General features: G+C 38.7%; 2 protein-coding genes across 2 annotated transcripts in view; one reads left to right on the forward strand and one right to left on the reverse strand.

Moving 5' to 3' along the window:
- The window catches only part of LOC112319833 (zinc finger protein 804B), a 472412-nt gene that overhangs the window by 436905 nt on the left and 13475 nt on the right, over positions 1 to 22032 (reverse strand). The gene's annotated exons all lie outside the window — the stretch shown is intronic.
- TEX47 (testis expressed 47) lies at positions 3765 to 4523 on the forward strand. The gene has a single exon (XM_024577157.2). The coding sequence runs from the start codon at positions 3765 to 3767 to the stop codon at positions 4521 to 4523; it is 759 nt and encodes a 252-aa protein (XP_024432925.1).

Here is a 22032-nt window from a genome sequence, read left to right on the forward strand (position 1 = left end):
TGATCTTTGAGCACTGTTAGGATTATTTAGGGCTTTGCCCTAAAGCATGTCCATATAAGACAGCCAACTTAATTGATCGCTGTGCGTGTTGTAACTGCTGCACTGACCAGCTGTCTCCCCCTCTCTTCTCCTCTCCTCAGGACTCCCTCCCCCCGAGACACAACAATATTGTAATTAGGCCAGTTAACATCCTTACAATGGTCTCTAAGTGTTCAAATGACAGGAAAAGTTACATGTCTCTCACTTTAAGTCAGAGGTAGATATGATTAAGGGCAGTGAGGAAGGCACGTTGAAAGCTGAGACAGGATGAAAGCTAGGCATCTTGCACTAAACAGTTTAGACAAGTTGTGAATGCAAAAAGAAAGTTCTTGAAGGAAATTAAAAGTGATATTCCAGTGAACACACAAATAAGAAAGTGAAACAGCCCCACTGCTGATACAAAGTTTTAGTGGTCTGGGTAGAAGATCAAACCAACCACAATGTTCTCTTAAAGTCAAACACTAAGCCAGACCAAGGCCCTGACTCTCTTCAATTCTATGAAAGCTGAGAGAGATGAGGAAGCTACAGAGTAAACGCCTGAAACTAGCAGAGGCTGGTTTACGAGATTTAAGGAAAGAAGCCATCTACATAAAATAAAGTGCAAGGTAAAGCAAGTGATGATGTAGAAACTACAGCAATTTATACAGAAGATCTAGCTAAAGATAATTAATGAAGGTGGTTACACTAAACAACAGATTTTCAGTGTAAATGAACAGCCTTATAATGGAAGAAGATGTTATTTAGAACTTTCATAGTTAGAGAGAAGTCAGTGCTTGGCTTCAAAGCTTCAAAGAACAGGCTGACCCTCTTGTTAGAGGCTAATGCAGCTGGTGACTGAGTTGAAGCCAATGTTCATTTACTATTTTGAAAATCCTAGGGCCCTTAAGAAATGCCTAATCTATTCTCCTGTGCTCTATAAATGGAACAACAAAGCCTGTTTACTATATAGTCTGTTACATGTTTTAAGCCAACTATTGAGGCCTGTTGCTCAGAAAAAGAGATTTCTTCAAAAATAATACTGCTCAGTGACAATATACCTGGCCATCCAAGAGGTGTGACAAAGATGTACAATGAAATTAATGTTGCTTTCAGGCCTACTAACACACCTCCACTCTGTAGACCATGGATCAAGGAATAACTCAAATTTTCAAGTCTTATTATTTAAGAAACATATTGCATAAACATGTTGCCATAGACAGTGATTTGTCTGATGGATCTAGGAGAGTCCACTGAAAACCTTCTAGAAAGGATTCAACATTGTAGATGCCATTAAAAATACTTGTGATTCATGGGAAGAGGTCAAAGAATCAATATTAACAGTAGTTTGAAAGACATTGATTCCAATGCTCATAGATAACTTTGAGGGGTTCAAGACTTTGGTGGAGGAAGTAACTGCAGATGTGGTAGAAATCACAAAAGAACTGGAATTAGCAGTGGAGCCTGAAGATGTGACTGAATTATTGTATTCTTGTGATAAAACTTGAATGGGTAAATTGCTTCTCATGGATGAGCAAAGAAAGTGGCTTCTTGAGATGGAATCTACTACTGGTGAAAACGCTATGAAGATTGAAATAACAGCAAAGGACTGAGAATATTGTGCAAACCCAGTTGATAAAGCAGGGTTAGAGAGGATTGATTTGAATATTGAAAGAAGTTCTACTATGGGTAAAATGCTAACAGCATTGCACGTTATGAAGAGAAATTGTTCGTGAAAGGAAGAGTCAGTTGATAAAGTAAACTTCATTATTGTATTATTTTAAGAAATTTCCGGTCACCCCAACCTTCAGCAACCACCAGCTAAAAGATTATGACTAGCTAAAGGTTCAGATGATGTTTAGCTATTTTTAGCAATTAGGTATTTTTAATCAAGGTATATACATTTAAAAAATATTCTATTGCACCTTAATAGAATATAGTATAGCATAAACATAACTTTTATATGCACTGAAAAAGCAAAATATTTGTATGACTCAGTTTAATGTGATCACTTATAAGGGCAGTCTGGAATGAAACCTGCAATAACTCCCAGATATGCCTGTAACACAGTCACCATTACACAGAATCTGACGTGTCCTTAAACTCTTTAATTAGTTAATAAATATCTCTTTACTCGAGGTAGACAGAGTAGGGGCACTATTGAGAGCATGTTTTATTGTGCTCAAGGTATATAACTTTAGTTTTCTCTCCTGTAAATTGTGGAGCAAAAGAAAAGAATACATGTAGGAAGATGTACAGGTCCCCCACCTGTTTGGCTTACAAAGGCATCTGTCTAAAAATAAGTCATTTGGGAAAAGAAGCCCTCATTTCCTCTCTCGGGATGTCGAGGTGTCTGTTGGGATATCCTCATTAAATTAAGAAATGGAAGTTGCCAGAACCCTCTGGCCCTTTAACACCACTGACATTCTGACTCACCAGGTCGCCGTGGCAATGAGATAGAATACAAGGCACACTGGCAGTTGGAACAGTGATGGAGGACAAGCAGGATCTCGTGGGCAGGTCAAAGAAAGAAGCACTTGAAGAAAGGAAAATGTTAAGTTGATCTGGAGGAAAGAAAAAGTTTGTAAGTTAAATGTAAAGGAACTTTTTATTTGACCCCCAAGAATGAGCCATTTCTGAGGTTTGTTGATAGAAGAAAAAACAAAGAATCAAAACTAGTTCCTTCCAAGGTTTACTATTATTATCCAGTCAACATTATTAACTTTCAGTGTAATGAATGAAGGGGAAATAAGTCAATAAGGACCTAAGAGATGCCCAGATTTAAAAAATATTATTGGCGAGTATTACAAAAGAAATTGGGAAATTACAGAAAATACCACTTTTTAAAAAAATGACAAATTAAGGACAATCTGTAATCACTATTATGTAAATGAAAAAATGTTTTAATGTGATGCCAAAGCTACTGTCAGTGACTGTCAGCAGATATATTCTCTCTCTTTATACATATATATATACACATACATATATACATAGATAGATGATGATGTAGATGATATAAATATAGATATAGTCTGGCACAAATAGTGCTCCCTTTATTACAAAATCTTTTATTATAAAATCATAAGCATGCAATTCTGTAACACAGCAATATCTCACTCAAGCACACCATATGACATTTTAGGTGAAATGTTCAAAGTAAAATTATAAATTATTACACCCATATTATTACCCTACCAACAACACACAAGTAGGCGTTACTTCTTGACACCAGTGTGTGTGTGTGTGTGTGTGTAAAACATATATACTCTATATAGCTATATACAGATACATCCATCTCCATCTCAATCTCCCTGTGTGTATGTGCACACATAATTCAAGGATGGAATGTTGAGAAAAAATGGACTATAAATTGAAGAGGAAAATAATAATGTAAACAAAAACAGAGTGAGCTTCTCCAGATCAAGTTCTCTCTTCTTCCCACTCCCCAGTTCATTGCAGTTTTATCCTAGGATGCAAGCGTTAGTTATTTCATTGTAAACACACACGCACACACCAAAATCTTCATTATTTGAGTCTTAACATTCACTTTCATTTTGAGGGCATTGTTTATTGATAACACTGGGAAGGGATTTTGCTACTTAGTAGCATTTGACAAACTGAGTAAACTCTTTTTCTTTTTGTCAGAAAAAATAAAAATAAGAGTTCATCACTGAAGAGGTATCCTTATGATGTAAATACTGTAATAAGCTAAAAATTGGAATCTTCCGGAAGAATAATTAGGACTCATCATGTCTTTCTCAGTCAAAACCCGAAAGGTCAACAAAAGATCTTCTCCATTGGAATCTCTTCTACCACAAGTCCCACGAAGCAATTACTTGCATTTTCAGGAAGAGAAGCAAAGACTGCAGCTAAAGAAATTCCTTCTCGACAGGATGTTTCTAGTGGCCAAGACAAGAGCCAACGTAGAAAAAAAAGATATTACGGAATACTATGAACAAGTGTTCCAGTCAATTTCGAGACATCACTTAGAAGAAGCAGTAACAGGATTATTGCTCATATACCCTACTTCCATTCTGCATGTCCTCGAGTCCTCCAACGGTGCTCTGCATCAAATTCTCTTAGATTATCTCAACCGTAAGAGGGATGAAACAGAATTTTTTATCGAAGGCATAAAAATTATAGTAGTGTCCCATAACATCCCAACGAGGGTCTTCCTGCAATGGCAGGTTTCAGTAATAAAAGTGCCAGTCATGTATCTGGATGACGTGACACAGTCACAGTCCCTGAAAGAGGTCGTCACAGAGTTTCTCACCCAGACTCATAAACTAGCACTGTACCTTTTTAAGACTGTTAAAGTGGGCACGAAAGCACCAGGCGATAACTTGCACCAGGTTGCAGCTGAATTACTCCCCCCACAACAAATAATAAAGTACTTGTACAAATCTGAAGAATTCATGGACCCAGAAACGTTCCTGAACATGTACAGTAAACCCATGCACGTCACTTTGGATTCTGAGGTGGTGTGGCCCGCGCCTTCCCATTTCTAGGACTGGACGAGATGGTGCAGGAGATGTGGTCAACTCTCCCAAGGAATTTATGCTACTTAAACAGAAGGAAAATATTTCTGAAGTACTCATCTCTTTACACAAGAAACACCACTATATACACAAAGGTTATATACTAATTTTTACAGAGTATGTCGAGCTAAACTTGAAAATTTATCTCTTCTGCTATTAAGTTCAATATGTTATTTGAAGAGTTGGAACAGTTTAATAAGTTCTCAAATGTTAATATCATTTTGATGGAATGACTTAATTTATTAAAGAGAACTATGGATGAAAAAGGTCAGATACTTAATTCAGATTCTCCTTCACTCTCAAAACAGTCAACGAGCAGCTGCCACCACACGGAAACAAATTTTAGGAAAGACCATTTTGTTCTGGGAGCACAAAATTTAGGGCAAAAATACAATACCACCCTTGAGTTGCTTGTAGTCTAAAGCTTGAGGCAAGTATGTGTAAAAGTAAATAGATATAATATGATATGATGATATGGAATGTAATATATGATCAATATTATAGTAGCAGTACACAAGAAAGTCTTTAAGAGCACCAACAAAGGAGTAATCTCTATATGATTCCTGATTCAGAAAACAAACCCTAAACTTTGGAAACAGTTCAAAGCTCACCTATTCTGGAGTATAAATCAAGAATATTGAGACCATGATAAAGCTAAAGAACACAACATCTTTTTCGAAATGACCAGAAAATATATTGTCAGAAGGCACTGTACTCTTTCTGCAAAATCTTTTACTGAGCACCTTCCACGTGACACGTTTGCCAGGTGCTGGGGGTATGGTGGGGCGTGAACAGCTCATGTTCACCACTAGAGCATTTCTAAGTAGTCCACACAAGATCAACAAATTGGTTATTTTTTTTCAGTTACTTCCTATAAAGCAATGAATTATATGCAATTTCTGTATGACATATTTCAAGTTGATCTCTCCCTTCCTTTGCCCCAGATTAATGCTTTTTTGCATTACTTAAAATTTTATAGTTTTTTTAAAAACCAAATAAAATTCATGTTTTCACTACTTCAATGATGCTTATGCCAAATTACTTCAATATCTTAAAACACTGGTTTAATGGAGAAAATTGCTTTTTTAGTTTCACTTTTTATTTATTTGAGTTTCAGTGTCTTTAAGGAAAAAAACCCCCACAATCTCAGTATGCACCTCAAATTTCTCATACACAGATAATTTTTCACCATTTGTTCCATATAAGAATTAAATTTCAGAAAAGGCCATTTATGCTTTTAAATGTTATAATATAGATTTAGATACAGAATGGCATTTTCACTTTTAGCTGAACTTGAAGTTCCATTTAAATTTAGTGACAGAAAGAGTATATTTTAGATTAAGTGATAAGTAATTCTTTTGGTTAAGAAAGAGTATATAATTTACAAACATCAAGTTAAGAAATATTAAATACCAAATGTTAGTCAGCAATGTGTTATTCTCTCTTTGAACTGTAAAAAAAGACACAGGGACACATTGAAAGTAAACATGTAGTGACAAAATGAGTGGAGATAAGAGTAAATGCTCTCCAGGTAGAAGAGAGGGAGGTGTGGTGCGGGGGGAGAGAGAGAGAGAGGGAGGGAGAGAGAACACTGAAGAAGCAAACTTTGGTCTAGGCTTTTAAAGGATGTGAGGTGAAGTTTGGAGGGCAGATGATGATATTTAAGAAAACAGAGAATGACCAGAAACAAGAAGGAGAAAATGAACAATAAATGTTTATTGGACCAGACAGAATCCCTTTAGCAGGGTAAATTTTGTTTGGGAATAGTATTTTCTAGAGTTAGCTAGTGTAGTTTATAAATAAAATTATGCATTTAAGCAAAAAAAAATATGGCAGGTTATATTTTCCAACACAGGCCACTGTGATATATATTGTCCCGCATGCTCTTCTCCCAGGATGACCTTCACGTTCCCCCATCACATGGTGGCTTCTATGTCTCTTGCCCTTGAATTCAGACTGACATTTGTGACCGCCTCAACCAATAGAATACAACAGCTGTGATCCATGTGGCCTCAAAGACTAGATCACAAAAATGCCACACACTTTGCCTGGATCACTTAAAGGCTAGCTCTTGGAACCTAAACAACCTCGTGTCAGCAATGCAAGCAGTTTTCCAGATGACATCCCCCGGTGAGGCCACAGCTAAAAGCCAGTTGCACCTCTAGACAGGAGAATGAGCCAGACTCCAGACTCCAGCCTCCCAGTCAACCTGGATTTCAAGACAGACCAGTTGACACTGTGGGAAGTAGTCAAGTGGAGAAGCTGGTCCCACCAACCCTTGTCCGATTTACAGATTTGTGAATAACAGTGATTGCTGTTGTCTCAAGCCACTAAGTTTTGGAGGGATGATAATCAGCAGTCTGGGACAATAATATATACTCTTATATAACAGAAATAATATCACATACATAAGTAACAGGAATAATATTATACATAATGTTTAATCATGTATGTACTATCATATATAATAATTATACATGCAATTTCATATCATTCATTTCCTCACCTGTGAAACTAGTATACACTAAACACCTTCTAGTAGATACTTACTTGGGGGCCGAGCACTGTGCTGGTCAAAAGCGCACAAGCAACAGTAAGGAGTGTGTCCTCCACACTGCCTAGCATACGCCTTTCATTAGTCTATAATCCTTTCTGGTGAGAAAAATATTAATAGAAAATTAATTCAGTAACCCAGGATAAAAACAGTAAAAATGAGTCATTTTGGAAGAAGTTATAGAAAATCGCTAAATGATAACATCACTGATTTAGTATACAGTTATTTTACACTTAAAGAATTAATGAAGTGTCAACTTTGAAAAAACTGGAAAATAAACACAAAGTGACTCTAAATAAATTCAGCTACTTGTGTTATTTATTTATTTTAGAATGAGTTTATTGAAATGAAAGTTGCCCTCCCTAGCAGTCACCGTAGGAGGGCTGATTCTTGTTCCTGCGACATCATTGCTGAAAACATTTTGTGACTCTTTTATTGCACATAAAGAGGCTTATAAATCAAAGGGAGATTAAATATTTTAGTAACATCTAGTGTTTTGATCCCCCCAAAATGTATATTTCATCTTGATTTGACTTAATATTCAATCTTTATTCATAGATTCATTTGTTTTTAAATATTGCCCTCACTGTCATCGGAAGATTTTCTGCCACTAACATATTAAAAGGGTGTGTGTGGTACAGCCTCTAAGGGGAAACATAGATATGTTTTCAGTAGCGGTGGCATTATTGAGATTTCTACATAGCTCACTAATGTTATGTCTTGAAAGGGAACAATACTCACTTAGCGGTGTGGAAAGACTTGCTAAAATGCAGAAATATTACATTTATACCCTACAAAAACAATTCGATTTGAGCAAATCCAGAAAAGGGATTCAGTAAACCTTGGGAAGACTCATAAGGTAATTCTCAATCCAAGGAGAATCACAACTTCCTCACAAGAAAACTTTACATAAAACCAGAGTACAAAAGTTAACCCAAACAGAAAAGGAGTATTTTAACACTGAACGTATAGCATTCAATATTTATATACCCATGAATATAAAATGCAAACAATGAATATTTAATGAACATGTTGCACTTAAAGGGTGTGACCTGCACTATGCTAATCCTTCTGTTTTGATATGGATGTCTTTACAATAGACTGACATGTGGATGGGTTCATGCTTGTTTCACAGTCTCCAAAGATTTTCAGAAAGGTTATAGTCTTCTTGAAAGATAACTGAAATGATGTTATTTGGAAGGAAAATCCTTCTCAGGGTAAATTTTAAAACTCGACTGCCTTCATTTTAATTAAAGAGGCATTTGAATTTCTTCAAATGGAGAAGTATCGGTGAACACAAAAACAGTTTTACATTTAGTGACTTTATCGTAACTTTAGCAACACAAAACTACTTTTCAATTCAGTTAAAACTGTCTCTAGTTGTCAAATGCTCTCAGTTTCCATGAGAAAGTAGAAATGAGACAGCTTATCACCAACTGCACATGACAACTATTTTATGTTGTAATAAATTACTTAATGTGGCATTAGAGTTCTCCCCCTTGTGGTCAATTAGGTAAATTTCCAGGTTATCTGCTGATAGAATTTAACATAATACAGTCCACACATAGTTTTTAAAGAAAATACAAAGAAATCCTCCAAAAGTAACTTTCAAATATCTGTTCTACTCCCTGTGTTTTGCAGATAAAGATCTTGAGAGCCAAAGACATGAAGTCTTTTGCCGACAGTAAAAGCAGAGTTAGTAACAGCTGTCCCCTCTTGCTACCTCATCAATTTAAATAATTAATGTGGTCACGGTTAGGGGTCTGGATTTAACTCTAAATGTTGTCTTCATTACTGCATCACACCCAACCGAGCGCCAGTCCTCACCCAGTGCCTTCTCGAGGCGTCCCACTGGATTGGCACAGTGACCTCTGTCTCCAAGTGCTCAACAAGGAAAGCGTCATTCCTGCCACCACTATGCCTGCAATCTGCCCCCCACCCCAAACACAGGCACTCCCCGTTACTGTAAAACAGACCACTCTCCACACAGTTGCCAAGTCGACATCTGGACGTTGTCGTCATTTCCTCCCTTCCTTTTTGTCCCTGACAGGCAATCAACCCAGGCCCACCCATCTTCCACACTAAGTATTTGTAGTGCCTGGCCTTCCTTCTGTGCCCTCCTGAGAGATCTCCCCAGCTCCAGTCTCCTCTTCCTCCTCTCTCTCTTTCTAGTCCACACAATATTTCTATCAAAGGTAAAAGCAGTACAGCCCAAGGTTTAAGAGAGCCCCCTCCTATATGAAATTGCTGCATGGAAGCCTGGTTCTGTAACTTCATGTACAGATGTAATTTGTTTCTTCCCCTTTCTGCCCCTGTTTCCTCATCTACAAAATGGAGGTGATAGCAACGTCCATATTACAGAATTAGTTATGGACATTGCATGAAATAAGGGTATAAAGATCCTGTTATACAGTAAGCACTCAATAAATGTTATTTCCCTGATGAAAATTTTTCAGTGGCTTGTATTTCAACTCCAGGATAAAAAGCAAACTTCTATCATGATCTGTAAGGTCGACTCTCTGATCCTTGTTCACTCAGCTAAGCATCCTCATCCTTCTCGTCCTCTTTCCTCACACTTGCCTGAACTGTTTCCCCATCTTCCCATGCACTTTGCCTTTAACTTCCTTCCTCACTTCTCTCAGAAAAATTCTGCTTTTATCAGTCAAATCACATTTCCTCAGTGAATCTGGGCGAATTCAAGAAACCCTTCCTGCCCTCCTTGTGCGCGGCAGGCAACCACATTGTAGCGATTCCCCGCCCTCCTGCTGCTGTTTACTCTCCCGCTTGCTCCCCTGCCAGCAACTTGTAAGCAACTGCCATGGGGTCTTGTTGTTGTTGTCGTTGTTATAGCTTTAGTGCTTTATTTTAAACAAAAATTATTTAAAATACCTAAGAAGTTCTCTATAAGGTTAATTTTATTTTTATCAAAATGGTTGTGAAATTTCAGTATCACATGAATATCTCATAAAAATGTTGCTATATGGTTAACTAGGTTTGGGCATTTGTCCATGAAGCTTTTTAAAATAGCAAGTCAAAATATAATGGTTTCACCTTATCTGAAATCTTCAGTTTTTCACCCATAATAATTTCTTCCACTCTAATGTGGAAGGATACCAAGAATGCCTTCTGGAAGTGATTCAGCTGAACTTTTGTATTTATATATTTCTATTCCCTGAGCCAAGTATAGGAGCTCATTTCCAATTCATTGGATTAAAAATACTCTTTCCTGTTGGAGCATCTGAGCAAACTACTAGTAAGATACATAAACCTTATTCCATATATTTAAGATGCTTTCTTTACGTTCTTTGAGTCCTTGTTTTATTAGCAACACTTATCTGTTCTTTAAGATAGGTGCTTGATAAGACTAATAGTTATCTATTATCTATATTTGCCTAGGTTATTATAATAGCATACATTTGATTATATTTTAATTATATAGTTCACATTTCTGATGTTTTTAAAATACCAAAACACTTTTAAAGACACTAGATAAAAATAGTGTATTAAATGTAAAGCTTTGATTTATAGAGGAAGAAATGAATGTGTTAGTATTGAACATATTTACATTTTTTCCGAAATTCACTCCAGCGTAATGACCTCCTCAGGGATCTCTCTCACTCAAACTTCTTTCTGCCTCTTTCTTTTCTCAGTTTATCCTATACGTTGCTTTTTGAAAGCAAAAATGAAAGACTACTCTACAACCAGCTTAATTTTATCATAAATTAAAAACTATACACCTTGTAATATTTTAATTCTTTGATTTTTCACATTCTATCTTATGCAGTGACAATTCTGAAGCATATACTCTGTTGCAACCAAAATGAAAATGAAAATAATGGACAAAACACTGAGTTGAAATGAATGACCTTTGTTATGTTCTTTCTCTATTACTAACTCATTTGCACTTAAACAACTAATTTATTTCTTCGTGGAACTTTGCTCATCTATCTCATAGAATGTATGAACATCGCTAAAAAAGTCCAGGAGGCTCTCGAACTGTTATCCAAAAATATTTCTGAAAGCAAAGACCGTGCTTTTTTACAATGAGGCAGACAGAGGATAGGATGAAGGTGTTTTATTTAAAATTTTAAGTCTAATGTCTAAATTAATGACTAAACCGCCCTAGCAGGGAGTAGTTGTGGGCAATATCAACATTTTCATTTTTTAAAAAAGGAACAATCCTGGTTGCATCTATTAGATGTCCTAATCTAACAGGACATGTATACGTATATGTATATATACCAGATTAGGACCTGTATACTAATCTAATCTAATCTAACAGGACATGTATACGTATATGTATATATACTAATTAGGACCTGTATACTAATCTAATCTAATCTAACAGGACATGTATACGTATATGTATATATACCAGATTAGGACATCTAAAAAACAAGTTTGAGAGTCAGAAGAAACAGCTAGACCAAGGCATTTTCTTCATGCCCTGACTGAGAGCCACTGAAGACTTAAGCCGGGCATGATCAGATTGTTTTGACTGCCGAGTGGAGAAGGACCGGGTAGCAGGCACGTTCGTGCAGATAGGCTCCTTGGTAAGCTGTTAGGAATCTTCTGTCAGGAGACGGTAATAGCTCGAACTAGATTTGTGACTGTGGGAATGGATTAAGGGGACCAATTTGAGAGAGAATCAGGAGGTAAATAAGCCTAGGTTATGAGGGAGAAAACGGTATCAAATATATTAGGTTTCCAGTTTTTCCAACAAGATGGTGCCATTTCTAAGGTAGGAAATATACAAGCAGTACAAAGTTCATAGGGGAAGATTATACTTTTTAATTATTGATATATTATACCTACATCAAATTGGAACAATTTTTGTTTGATATTTCTACCAGCAATCCCTTTGGAGAGGTATAGAGCACACACTATATTAAATCTCATACTTTGCTGATACGGCTAAGTAATAATATGTATTTTCTAACATCAGTAACTTCTAAGGAAGAAAATTGAAAGAAAACAGTGATATAAATTAAAATACATTCAGCTGAAAGAGAAATTATCCCAAAGATTATCTTTAGTCTGGTATTCACCACAGCTCCCCTTAATTTTATGCCTACATTCAGTGGAACCAAAAATGAGATAAGAAGGACTTACTGAGCTTCATTCCTTCTCTTAGTCAAGTAAAAGTCATTCTAAACTTATTTATTGCCTCTTATATTGATAGTCATATGTCAGGGGTCACATAAGCCACAAACACAGAAAAGGCTCCATACGGCCCCTGCCAGTTTATTGGCATTATCATTTATTCCCTTTGCAATGAAAATTCAGATAAAGAGGCATCTTTTGTCATTATATTGAAATGGCTTACTCCTGTTTCTCTCAGTTAGTTATGGGACCACATGACTACGCTGAATGCTTTTCTCTCTCTGCATTTAGTCATTCTGCAAGTATGAAGGGAAAAATTGTGACAGGCGCTTTGTCAAGCATGGGGGCTCGGGGTGCAATGCAGTCATGAGAAATAAGCATGATTTCTACCGTAGAGAGTATGCAATCTCTTGTCTCTCTCTACCCCAAACACATAAAAGAAAATTAAACAATTAAAGGGCTGTCATTATCACGCATATACAAGTTGCAATGGTTTCCTAACTTCACCCAGTTTAGAGGACTAGGGGCTGCCTCTGAGGGAAAGAAGATAAAAGGATTTCTGAAAGTTAAATAGAAGTGAGCCAAATGAAAGGCAGGGAGTAGGAGGAAGTGTTCCTGGCAGAGGGTATGTACATATATATCCTCCAGCAGAGGGATATTCTGAAACCTAAAGGCAAGGAGAGTCATACCATGAGGGAAGAACTGAAAGAATTTCAACAAGGCAGTGCTCAAAATACAGGGGGAAACTATAAGAGAAGAAATGATATAGTTAGGCATGGGACCAGATGATTAAAGACAGACACTTAAAGCTACTTAAGTACCATGACTTCATATCCAGTATCTGGGGCAGAGTTGTGTTTTAATCAGAGAAATGCCGTAAGTAGATACACACTGTGAAGGACCACTTTGCATTGGGGAGAGGAGATCGGAGGAGAACTAGGTAACTAGACTGGACAGACACACCAGTTAGGAGGCTATTACAGTCATCAGGGAAAGAGATGCTAGGAAGTCTGTACAAAAATGAGAGCAAGAATAGAACGAGGTGGCAAAAATATGTCAGATATCTTGGTGTTTGAAAGTAGAGAATGGGAAGAAGAGGAGGGAGTCAAGGATGAAAACATCAGCCAGGTAATCCTGGAAGACAGCAGGCTGTGGTTGCTCATGGCCCAAGGGGAAAAGAAGTCTACCCAGTCTGAAGTGGCAGAGATATGGTCTTGTAACTTAAGGGTCCTCAAGTGACTGTACAGTTCTGGAAAAGAATGGTTACTCAATAACCTTTGTTTAGATAAATAATTGCACTGATCTCTAGAAGAAATTTAGTTGTGCAGAAAGTGACTTGATATTTGTGAGCTCTGATGTTACAGTTCAAACTTTGGATAATTCCTTTGGTATCTTCATGGTCAGACTTTTATAGCTGATTGCATATTATGCCATGTGCTTTATTTCCTCTGTGGAACCGCATTGTAAATTTTGCTATGAAATCTGGCCCTTATCGAGATTGCTTCTTTCTTTACCCAGTTGGGGCATGCTAGGAAATTGCAAATTACAATCAAATCTCAATTTTTCCAAACTAATGATTTTAAAGGGCAATAATGCATAGTCCAAAATGATGGTGAATTCATGAACCATTTACCATTTATCTCTGTAATGTATATTCATTAAACTTGACTATAAGCACATCTTATATGGCATTCTTAAAAAATTTATAAAGCATTTCAACTGAAATGACTCAAGGGGACTTGCAAGGTTTTCCAGTGTCTCTATTTTTGTTTCCTACTACAGTCTATTGCTTATAACATCTCTCATGTTTAGATGACTCCTTAAAATAAACAAGCATACTTTTTTTTAGGATGGAAGAGATAATCAAGTTTCATCTACTCCTTACATCATTTCTCCATTATTGCCACCGTTCTTTATAGCTCTGGTTATCTGTCTCTGTCTCCGTGAAAAGTTCCATTCCTAAAAGAGGATAGTATAATGAACCCATATATATATCACCCACCTTCAACAATGATCGGAAACTATTTTTACAATTTACTCTTTATTAAGAAACATGACTATCATCGCTCTGAGATAGTATAGATACAGAAAGCACACAAATGCTGGAACCAGGGGGAGCTTTAGATCTTGTCTATTCTAGTGTAGTCACTCAGTGAGGAAAATGAAGCAAGTAGAGACTTAACAAGGCACAGCCCTGATTGATAGCAAGGCAAGAGCTAGACATCACCCACACCTTTCTTATTCCCGCTGGTGAAACCTAGGCTACATGCCTCCTGCCTTATTCTTGGTACAAAATATTTCTCAAAATTCACACGAGGCCCACTCATGTGTGTCCGTTGCAAAAGATGTTTACTCGGGGTGTTGTGCCACGGCAGAGAAGCTGGACACCGGCAGCTTACAGGTGGACACATTCTGCTAACAGAAGCACCATTTATTATCTCTGGCACTGCCTGGGTCTTCTTGCTAATAGTAACCAAATGATAGTTACATAAGCACAAGTAATTAGTGTACACATAAGAAGAGGTAATGTTTTTCCCTTTTGTATTACAGAAGAGACACCAAAAACTCTCTTTGATAAAGATGACTCCCAGTCAATTAACTAGAATAAAATGCTTGCATAAATAGAATTAAATATGCCTATTTGGAATATAATTATAAATACAGATAGGTAGAGATATCAGTGTATGTATCATGTACATATACGATTCTCTTAACACAAACTAGAAAAGCCAATTAAGATTCATAAAACTGCTCCCAGTCAAGGGGGGAGAAGCTGGGATTTAACTATCAAAGTTGAATAGCACAGTAAAAGAAAAGCTTGTGTAAATAATGCAGATCAATTTCCTCCAATTCCATCCTCCCCACCTCCACTCTGACTCCCGCCTGAGCCCATGCACTGTTCACAGAGCATCTCTTCCCACAGCTTCGTGTGGGGGCCACAGACTGCGTGATGCTGTCACTCTCCCCCACTCAGTCGCAGTCCCTGTCTCTCTCCTCCTCTCCTCCTGCTCTATTATGCGCACACACACTCACAGCACACGGACAGGCCGGACTAGTCATTACAGGCATTATCTGCCAGGAGCAGAGGTAGCCCATTTGTAAGGCAGCAAGTGATGAAGCTGAAGAAACGGAGATGAGCTATCTGGGAATACCAGAGAGAGGAAATCACCTCCGCTCCTGATGATTCCAGTTCCCAGTCCTGAGGCCTGGCAGCATTTTCTTCCCCTGAATCCTTCCAAAAATCAATTCTTCCCTTTTGCTTAAGTCAAAGTGGTTTTTTCTTTTCCCCTCTTGAGGGAACAAACAATTCCTTAGCAGCCTGACAAACATTTTTCAAAGCAACCTACTCAGACATGGCACAGGAAGCTTAGGTTTCACGTTGGAAGATTCGTGTTCAAATCTCATAGATTCTGCTGGCTAACTGTGATTGTGAGAAAGTTATTTAACTTCCACGGGCCTCAGTCCTGTCATCTGTGAATCGAATGAGTACCCAAGTATTAAATAGATAAATCATATATGCAAGTAACCAGCAGCTCAATAAATTCACATTGACTTTGTCAGAGTTAAGCCTATGTTCTGCAAATTCGCAATTTCCATAATGCAGTTATGACAAGAAGCTTTGTGGCACAAATATAAAACGGTTTGAATTCTGGCCAGCAGCCTGGGGGGGCTTAGGGATGTCAGGCCAGTTGGTCAAGCTGCTGATCCCCAATGCTCCTGCAGTAAGGATCCAGGGGTCTAGAGATGCCACAAAATCTCCTGGCAGGTAAAGCACAGAGTGAGTCCTTTGAGGCTTTTGCTGCTACTCTTCACATCCTCTCGAAGATTCTGATCTACCCTTTGATGAATGGTTCAATGCCAATTCAGACAACTGAATCCTGATCAGTTAATTCACCTTTATTAACATGTGATGGAGAAATCCCACTTATAGTCGTTAGTAATAATGTGAACAGTAGACAATCACTCCACCATTGCAATTACATGGTTCAATATACACGTGAAGGGATTTTTTTATTATTATTTCAAAGAACTCAAGTTCTAATAAGATGAGAATGGACTTATGTTGGCTTTCTGGGTGTTGGTTTCTATTATATGTTTCTAACAAGAAATTGGTTGCTTAATCATATGTCCCTCAAGGAATGGGGTATATACAACACTGCCTTGTCACCTGCTATGCATAAACTGATTTTTAATATTCATACCTATGCACAGAATTAGTACAGAAGTGAAACATACATTTTTATTTCCCCTTATGAAGAGAGGTAATTTGGGGTTTTCACCTTGAAAATTATAATGTTATCTGCAATTTATGTGAGATAAGATTTTTAAAGTGTTTGCTTCACTTTTGAATTGTCACGCACTCTTAGTGTCACTAGGTTCTTGGGAAGTGCCTCTATAGTTTTGCATAGTTGTCAATAACAAGGGCTCTTACTGTTAGTTTCTTACTAAAGTCTGAACATTAGTTAATTACAACTGTAATTGACTACTACTGTACATGTGAATATGTTGTTAATTACAACTATACATTGACTACTGTACATATGAATATGTTGTCAAAGTTTTACTATTTTAATTTTGCCATATGTGTAGGTACCCACATTTTATATTTACTTTAACTTCATATTTTCCTCTCGGCCCACTCTAATCCACGAAGGTTGAATACAGGGATAACAGAATACATGGATGGCAAGGCGGCAGTTTCACGGAGAGTCAACTAAGCTGCGGACCCTACCGCACCCAGGTGCTGTCATTCACCTCGATGAGAACACACAGCTCCTCTGCCAGGAATCTCAAAGAAAGATAAATAGACAAGTGAGCCAACGATGACAATGCTATTACATAGCAACAAAGGAATGTGAACATTGTGCTGGCAGCACAGAGCAAGGATAATCCATTTGCAGTAAGGCGGTTTCACACCTGAGCTTTGAAAGCTGCGGGTCCTACATCCAAGCCCCGCCTCTCTGCCGGGCAGCCTCTGTGAAAGCTCAACTCCTCTGCAAAATGGAAGGTAATCGGGCCTACGTCTTAACAAAATTGTTTTACGAATCAAATAATCAGCGTGCAAAAGGCTTGCTCTGGCATGGTATGTCTGACACAGAATGAGCGCTTCCTATCTGTTGTGTGACTGTGAACCGGGCGGTAGGGAGGGGTCCAAAGCGCCAAGGAGGCTTCACAGAGGAGACACACAGGAGTTCCCGGTGAAAAAGGAGGGGACAGAGTACGAGCGAGTCAAAACCTCCCTCAGTCTCTGTGTTACAGTCAAGGGGGTACTGGTGAGCAGACATTGGTTCAACAACTTGATAAGGTCACATGCGCACAACAAACCCTCGAGGCCACACCCCAGGCATTCTGATTCCATCAGGTGCTGTGCGGGGCCTCAAACCTGCAGCTTAACCCTGGTTACGCAGTAACCCACGAAGATGAGCGTGAAAGGCCATTCCAGCTTGATTTTACTGTAAGTAGCTAAGTTGTCACATTTGACATGTAATTTAGCAGTCTTATTTTTCACTTTTATATTCCAGAATCATAAAAAAAGTGACACATATACTCCAAAAGTCCTTCCTATTGATTGCATTTCAATTACCCAACTTGATGGCCTTTCTCTGGAATATTCACAAACTTTTAAGCCCAATTCTTGAAAAATGAACCATAATCAGAAAGATCAGAAATAGCCTCTCCTACGACACTTTTCACACAGGCTTACTTGTTTAAAGTGTGTTTTCCATTCTAGACTGTAAAGTCCACTGGGACAGGCAACATGGGTGCCTTCCTCACGTCGGTAGCTCCACCAGCTAGCACAGTGCCAGACACAGTTAATGAAAAAGGCTTCTGCTGTCAGGACAATAGGAAATGCTTTCAGTCCTTGGCAGGAGATAGGGGTGGTGGGAGAGGCGAAGGACACAGGTGGACTGGAGAAATAGCTATGAGTTAAAATTAGCAAATGTACCCATCAGATGAGCCACTAAAGAAAAAAAAAAAAAAAACCCATCAAGCTTCAACCTGGACCGTGGCCTAAAGAGGATGCCCCCAACCAAAGAAGCACATACTTGTGGAAGATTAATTTCATTTTAGAGGTTATACGTTTGAGATGGGAGAAAATAACCAGTCAGTAGCTACAGACGTGTATGACTGGAAGGTTCCAAGGTGAGGTAGGCAGAATAAATGGCCCCATGGATGCCCATGACTGTATTCTCAGAAAGAGACTTTGCAAATGTGACTAAAACTGAGGCTCTTGAGGGGAGAGGATCCTGGGTTATGTAGTTGGGCCCAATCTAATCACAGGAGAGTTTTTCCAGCTGCAGGGAATCAAAGAGAAGGCAGAACTTGCTGGCTTTGAAAATGGAGATGGGTTAGCCATGAGCCAAAACATGCAGGCAAATTCCAGACACTGAAAGAGGCAAGGAAGTAGTTTCTGCGTTACAGACCCCAGGCAGGAAGGCAGCCATTCCTACATCTCAACTGTAGCCCAGTGAGATCTCTGCAGGACACCTACCTACAAAACTAAAGAATAATAAGTTTGTGTTGTTTAAAGCCACTAAATTTGTGGTAATTTGTCACAGTGGTAATAAGGACCTAAAATACAAGGTCTGGGTAGAACATAATAAATATTTGTACCCACCCTTTAGACTTCTACATAACATATGAAGCCATTTCCTCCCTTAGTTAATGTCCCTCCCTCTTAAATTCCCACAAACTTCCAGTAAGTGGTACGAATGCAGTCCTGGGTATTTCTCTGTTGGCAATCAGTTCTATTCTGAGCATTTCTACCTTCCGCTGGGACTGGGAGCCTGTAAATTGTACTCCCCCAGAGCTGCCTGCCCCTGGTGTCTGCTGAGGTCTGCCCGTGGAAAGCACTGGTGGGAGAGCAGAAGTTAGGAAAAGGAAAGAAGCCGTGATTTTCTGTCTTGTGCTCTGGCTTCAGCTGCCTTGGCAACTGAGTCGGCACTCACGGATTGAGGTAGTGATGGCAGCACTACCAGTTGTAGGTACCAGCCACTCGGGTACTGTAGCACCAGCAAGACAGCAAGCTCTTAAATGCCTGCAGAGCAGAGAAGGGTGGTTTCAGCAGCAGCAGCAGGGCCACCAGGGCAAGGCCTTAGGCTCCAGGTAACTCGGGTTTCCCCTAGCTCTTCAGCCCTAGGGGCTGTAGTGACTTGCTACAGTTACTAATCTCTGGGTAATGGCATCTTCTCTTCTCTCCCTCGGGCTTTTCAACACATTGGTAAAATGAAGTCCTTGCATTGTAGTCCCCCTGCAAAGCTGAGAATGGCTTCTGTTACTATGACTAGACACTGAGACAAATGCCTTTTGCCACATGAAGTGGCAAATGGTAGACACTGACTGAACACTTTCTAAGTCTGTGCTAAGAGCAGAATGTCTGTGTACAAAAGCTTATATCTATACATGGACCTTAAATTTGCTCATAATGTGCAAATATGTATAATATTCACAACTCTTAGTCACGTAATATTTCCTCCTTTCAAATATTTTACTGTGAAAGTAGTTTTTACTGGGGAGAGAAAGTGATGGAGCAGAAAAACAACTGTTTCATTAAAATTTCCAAAGGCAGGGAAAGACATTTAAATATAGTAATCAGATTGCATGCTTATCAGCAGAGACAGTAGCTTCAGATCAAGTATCTATCCCTATAGAAAACAGGAGAAAAATTCCTTCCACATGGCAGCAAGATCATAAAAACAACACAACCACTCAATTTGCTTTGACAAAAAGAAAAAAGAAAAGAAAAGCTCCTCTGAATGTATCGTTGTCTTGAATTAAAGCTGTACCAGGAGAGTAGGTCATAGTGACCGTTCTCATTCTAAAAGCTGTGAAAACGGGGGGTGGCTATTTGCAACGGTGTTAAACGGAATGCTCACTAGCCTCCGTGCCTGCACACCTCTTCCCAAGGAAACAGCTACAGTACGAGAGCAATTTTATAGGGCCATTCAAAAGAGCAACAGTTTCAACGATTTGATATAAAAGTGCTCCGTTCCCAGCCAGTGCTCAGAACATTTTAAAGGGCCAGGGAAACCTGCTTCTCACAGAACGAGCCAACTGCGGCGGCAGTGCCGGTGGGCTGCCTAACATCGTGCGCTCACTACCTGCCAGACGCCATGCGAAGTGCTTAACGTCCATTAGCTCATTCGCTTCTTCTTTTAAATTATATTTTATTGATTATGCTATTACAGTCATCCCAATTTTTTCCCCTTTGTCCCCCTTTACCCAGCACCTCTGACTCCCTCAGGCAATCCCCACACCCTTGTTCATGTCCATGGGTCATGTGTATGTTCTTTGGCTACTCCATTTCCTAACTGTACCTTACATCCCCATGGCTATTCTGTAACTACTTGTTTGTACTTCTTAATCCCCTCACCTCTTCACCCATTCCCCCCCACACACCGCCCATCTGGCAACCGTCAAAATGCTCTCTGTATCCATGATTCCGTCTCTGTTCTTGTTTGCTTAGTTCGTTTTTTAGATTCAATTGTTTGTAGATAGGTATTCATTGCCATTTATTGTTTATAGTTTGGATCTTCTTCTTTTTCTTAAAGAAGTCCCTTTAACATTTTATATAATAATGGTTTGGTCGTGATGAACTCCTTTAGGTCTTACAGCGGCCCTGGAAGGCAAGCCATGCCACCGGTGAACCAGCTGGGGCTCCCAGTGGTGAAGCAGCCACACAGCTAGTCAGAGCTGGAGGGAGAGGTCAAACTAGATCAGGTCAGCTCAACTCGAAAATCAATATGCTTAAGCCCTTCTCTCTCCTGAATACATGAAAAGATTTTGTTCAGGCTCGCATCGAAAAATTGTTGGGGCCGGAGGCGTAAATGCATAAAACAAGGCAAAATATATACATAAACAATCTGTAAAACCCTCCACACATCATGGTTTTTATTAATAAATGTAAAAACATGCCACCTTTGTCACCAAGCAACACTGGAAGGAATTCATTGTTTAGTGGCCATACATGCATTTCAGAGATGGAGACAGGTGCCCAACTGAACAAGTGATTGTTACCTTGAAAACCTGGATCTTCAGTGTTACTATGTTAGTGGTTTCTAATACCTTTGATCAAATTTCCTTAACAAAGACAATGTATTTTTATATTATTGATTAAAAACATTCTTAAAAATCCCCATTTCCTTTTTTTATAGAAATGTTTTATACACTTAAGAGAAAAAAAAAAGACCCTCTTTTGACAAGACCATGCCAGAGTACCCTAAAGTGGCAAAGAAGAATACTTTGCATGAACTTTAAATCAAAATCTGATTCCTGTGCATATATATTTATAAAGTTAATCCTCAGTTCTTTTCACCTTATAAGAAAGGGCCTATTCATCATAATAAACCTACTACACAAGTAACTAAGATTAATGATGATTCAACTTTGGCACTCCTATTTTCCTGTTTATAAATTGTATCTGATTTTGTTTGTAATAATAACGATGATAAAAAGCCATGGCCACCTATCTCAGTTGACACATCCCCAGGAAGTTATTAGGAATTCTCATGTGACAACTACACAGTGCTGGGTCTGTAGTAAGATTAAAAGCCATATTTCTAACTGAGATGATTTCCTTCTTTCCTGGTTACATAGCCATAGGATTCTACCTGGTTGGCCCTTACCTAGCAGTCCTGCCTGGCCTTTTATCCCTCAGCCCCTGCACTCACATGCACCCTCCAGGCCAGGGATTCTTTCTGTGTCAGGAAAAGTCCTGCTCATTCTTTGTGTCTCAAATGACCTAACATTTATTCTGGGATGTCTTCCCTAATTCCAGGACTGGTAGGGCCACTCTGTTCTATCCCCCTTTAACATCAGTGC

Source organism: Desmodus rotundus, chromosome 6 (assembly GCF_022682495.2).
Source record: "Desmodus rotundus isolate HL8 chromosome 6, HLdesRot8A.1, whole genome shotgun sequence".
Classification (NCBI taxonomy): Eukaryota; Metazoa; Chordata; class Mammalia; order Chiroptera; family Phyllostomidae; genus Desmodus; species Desmodus rotundus.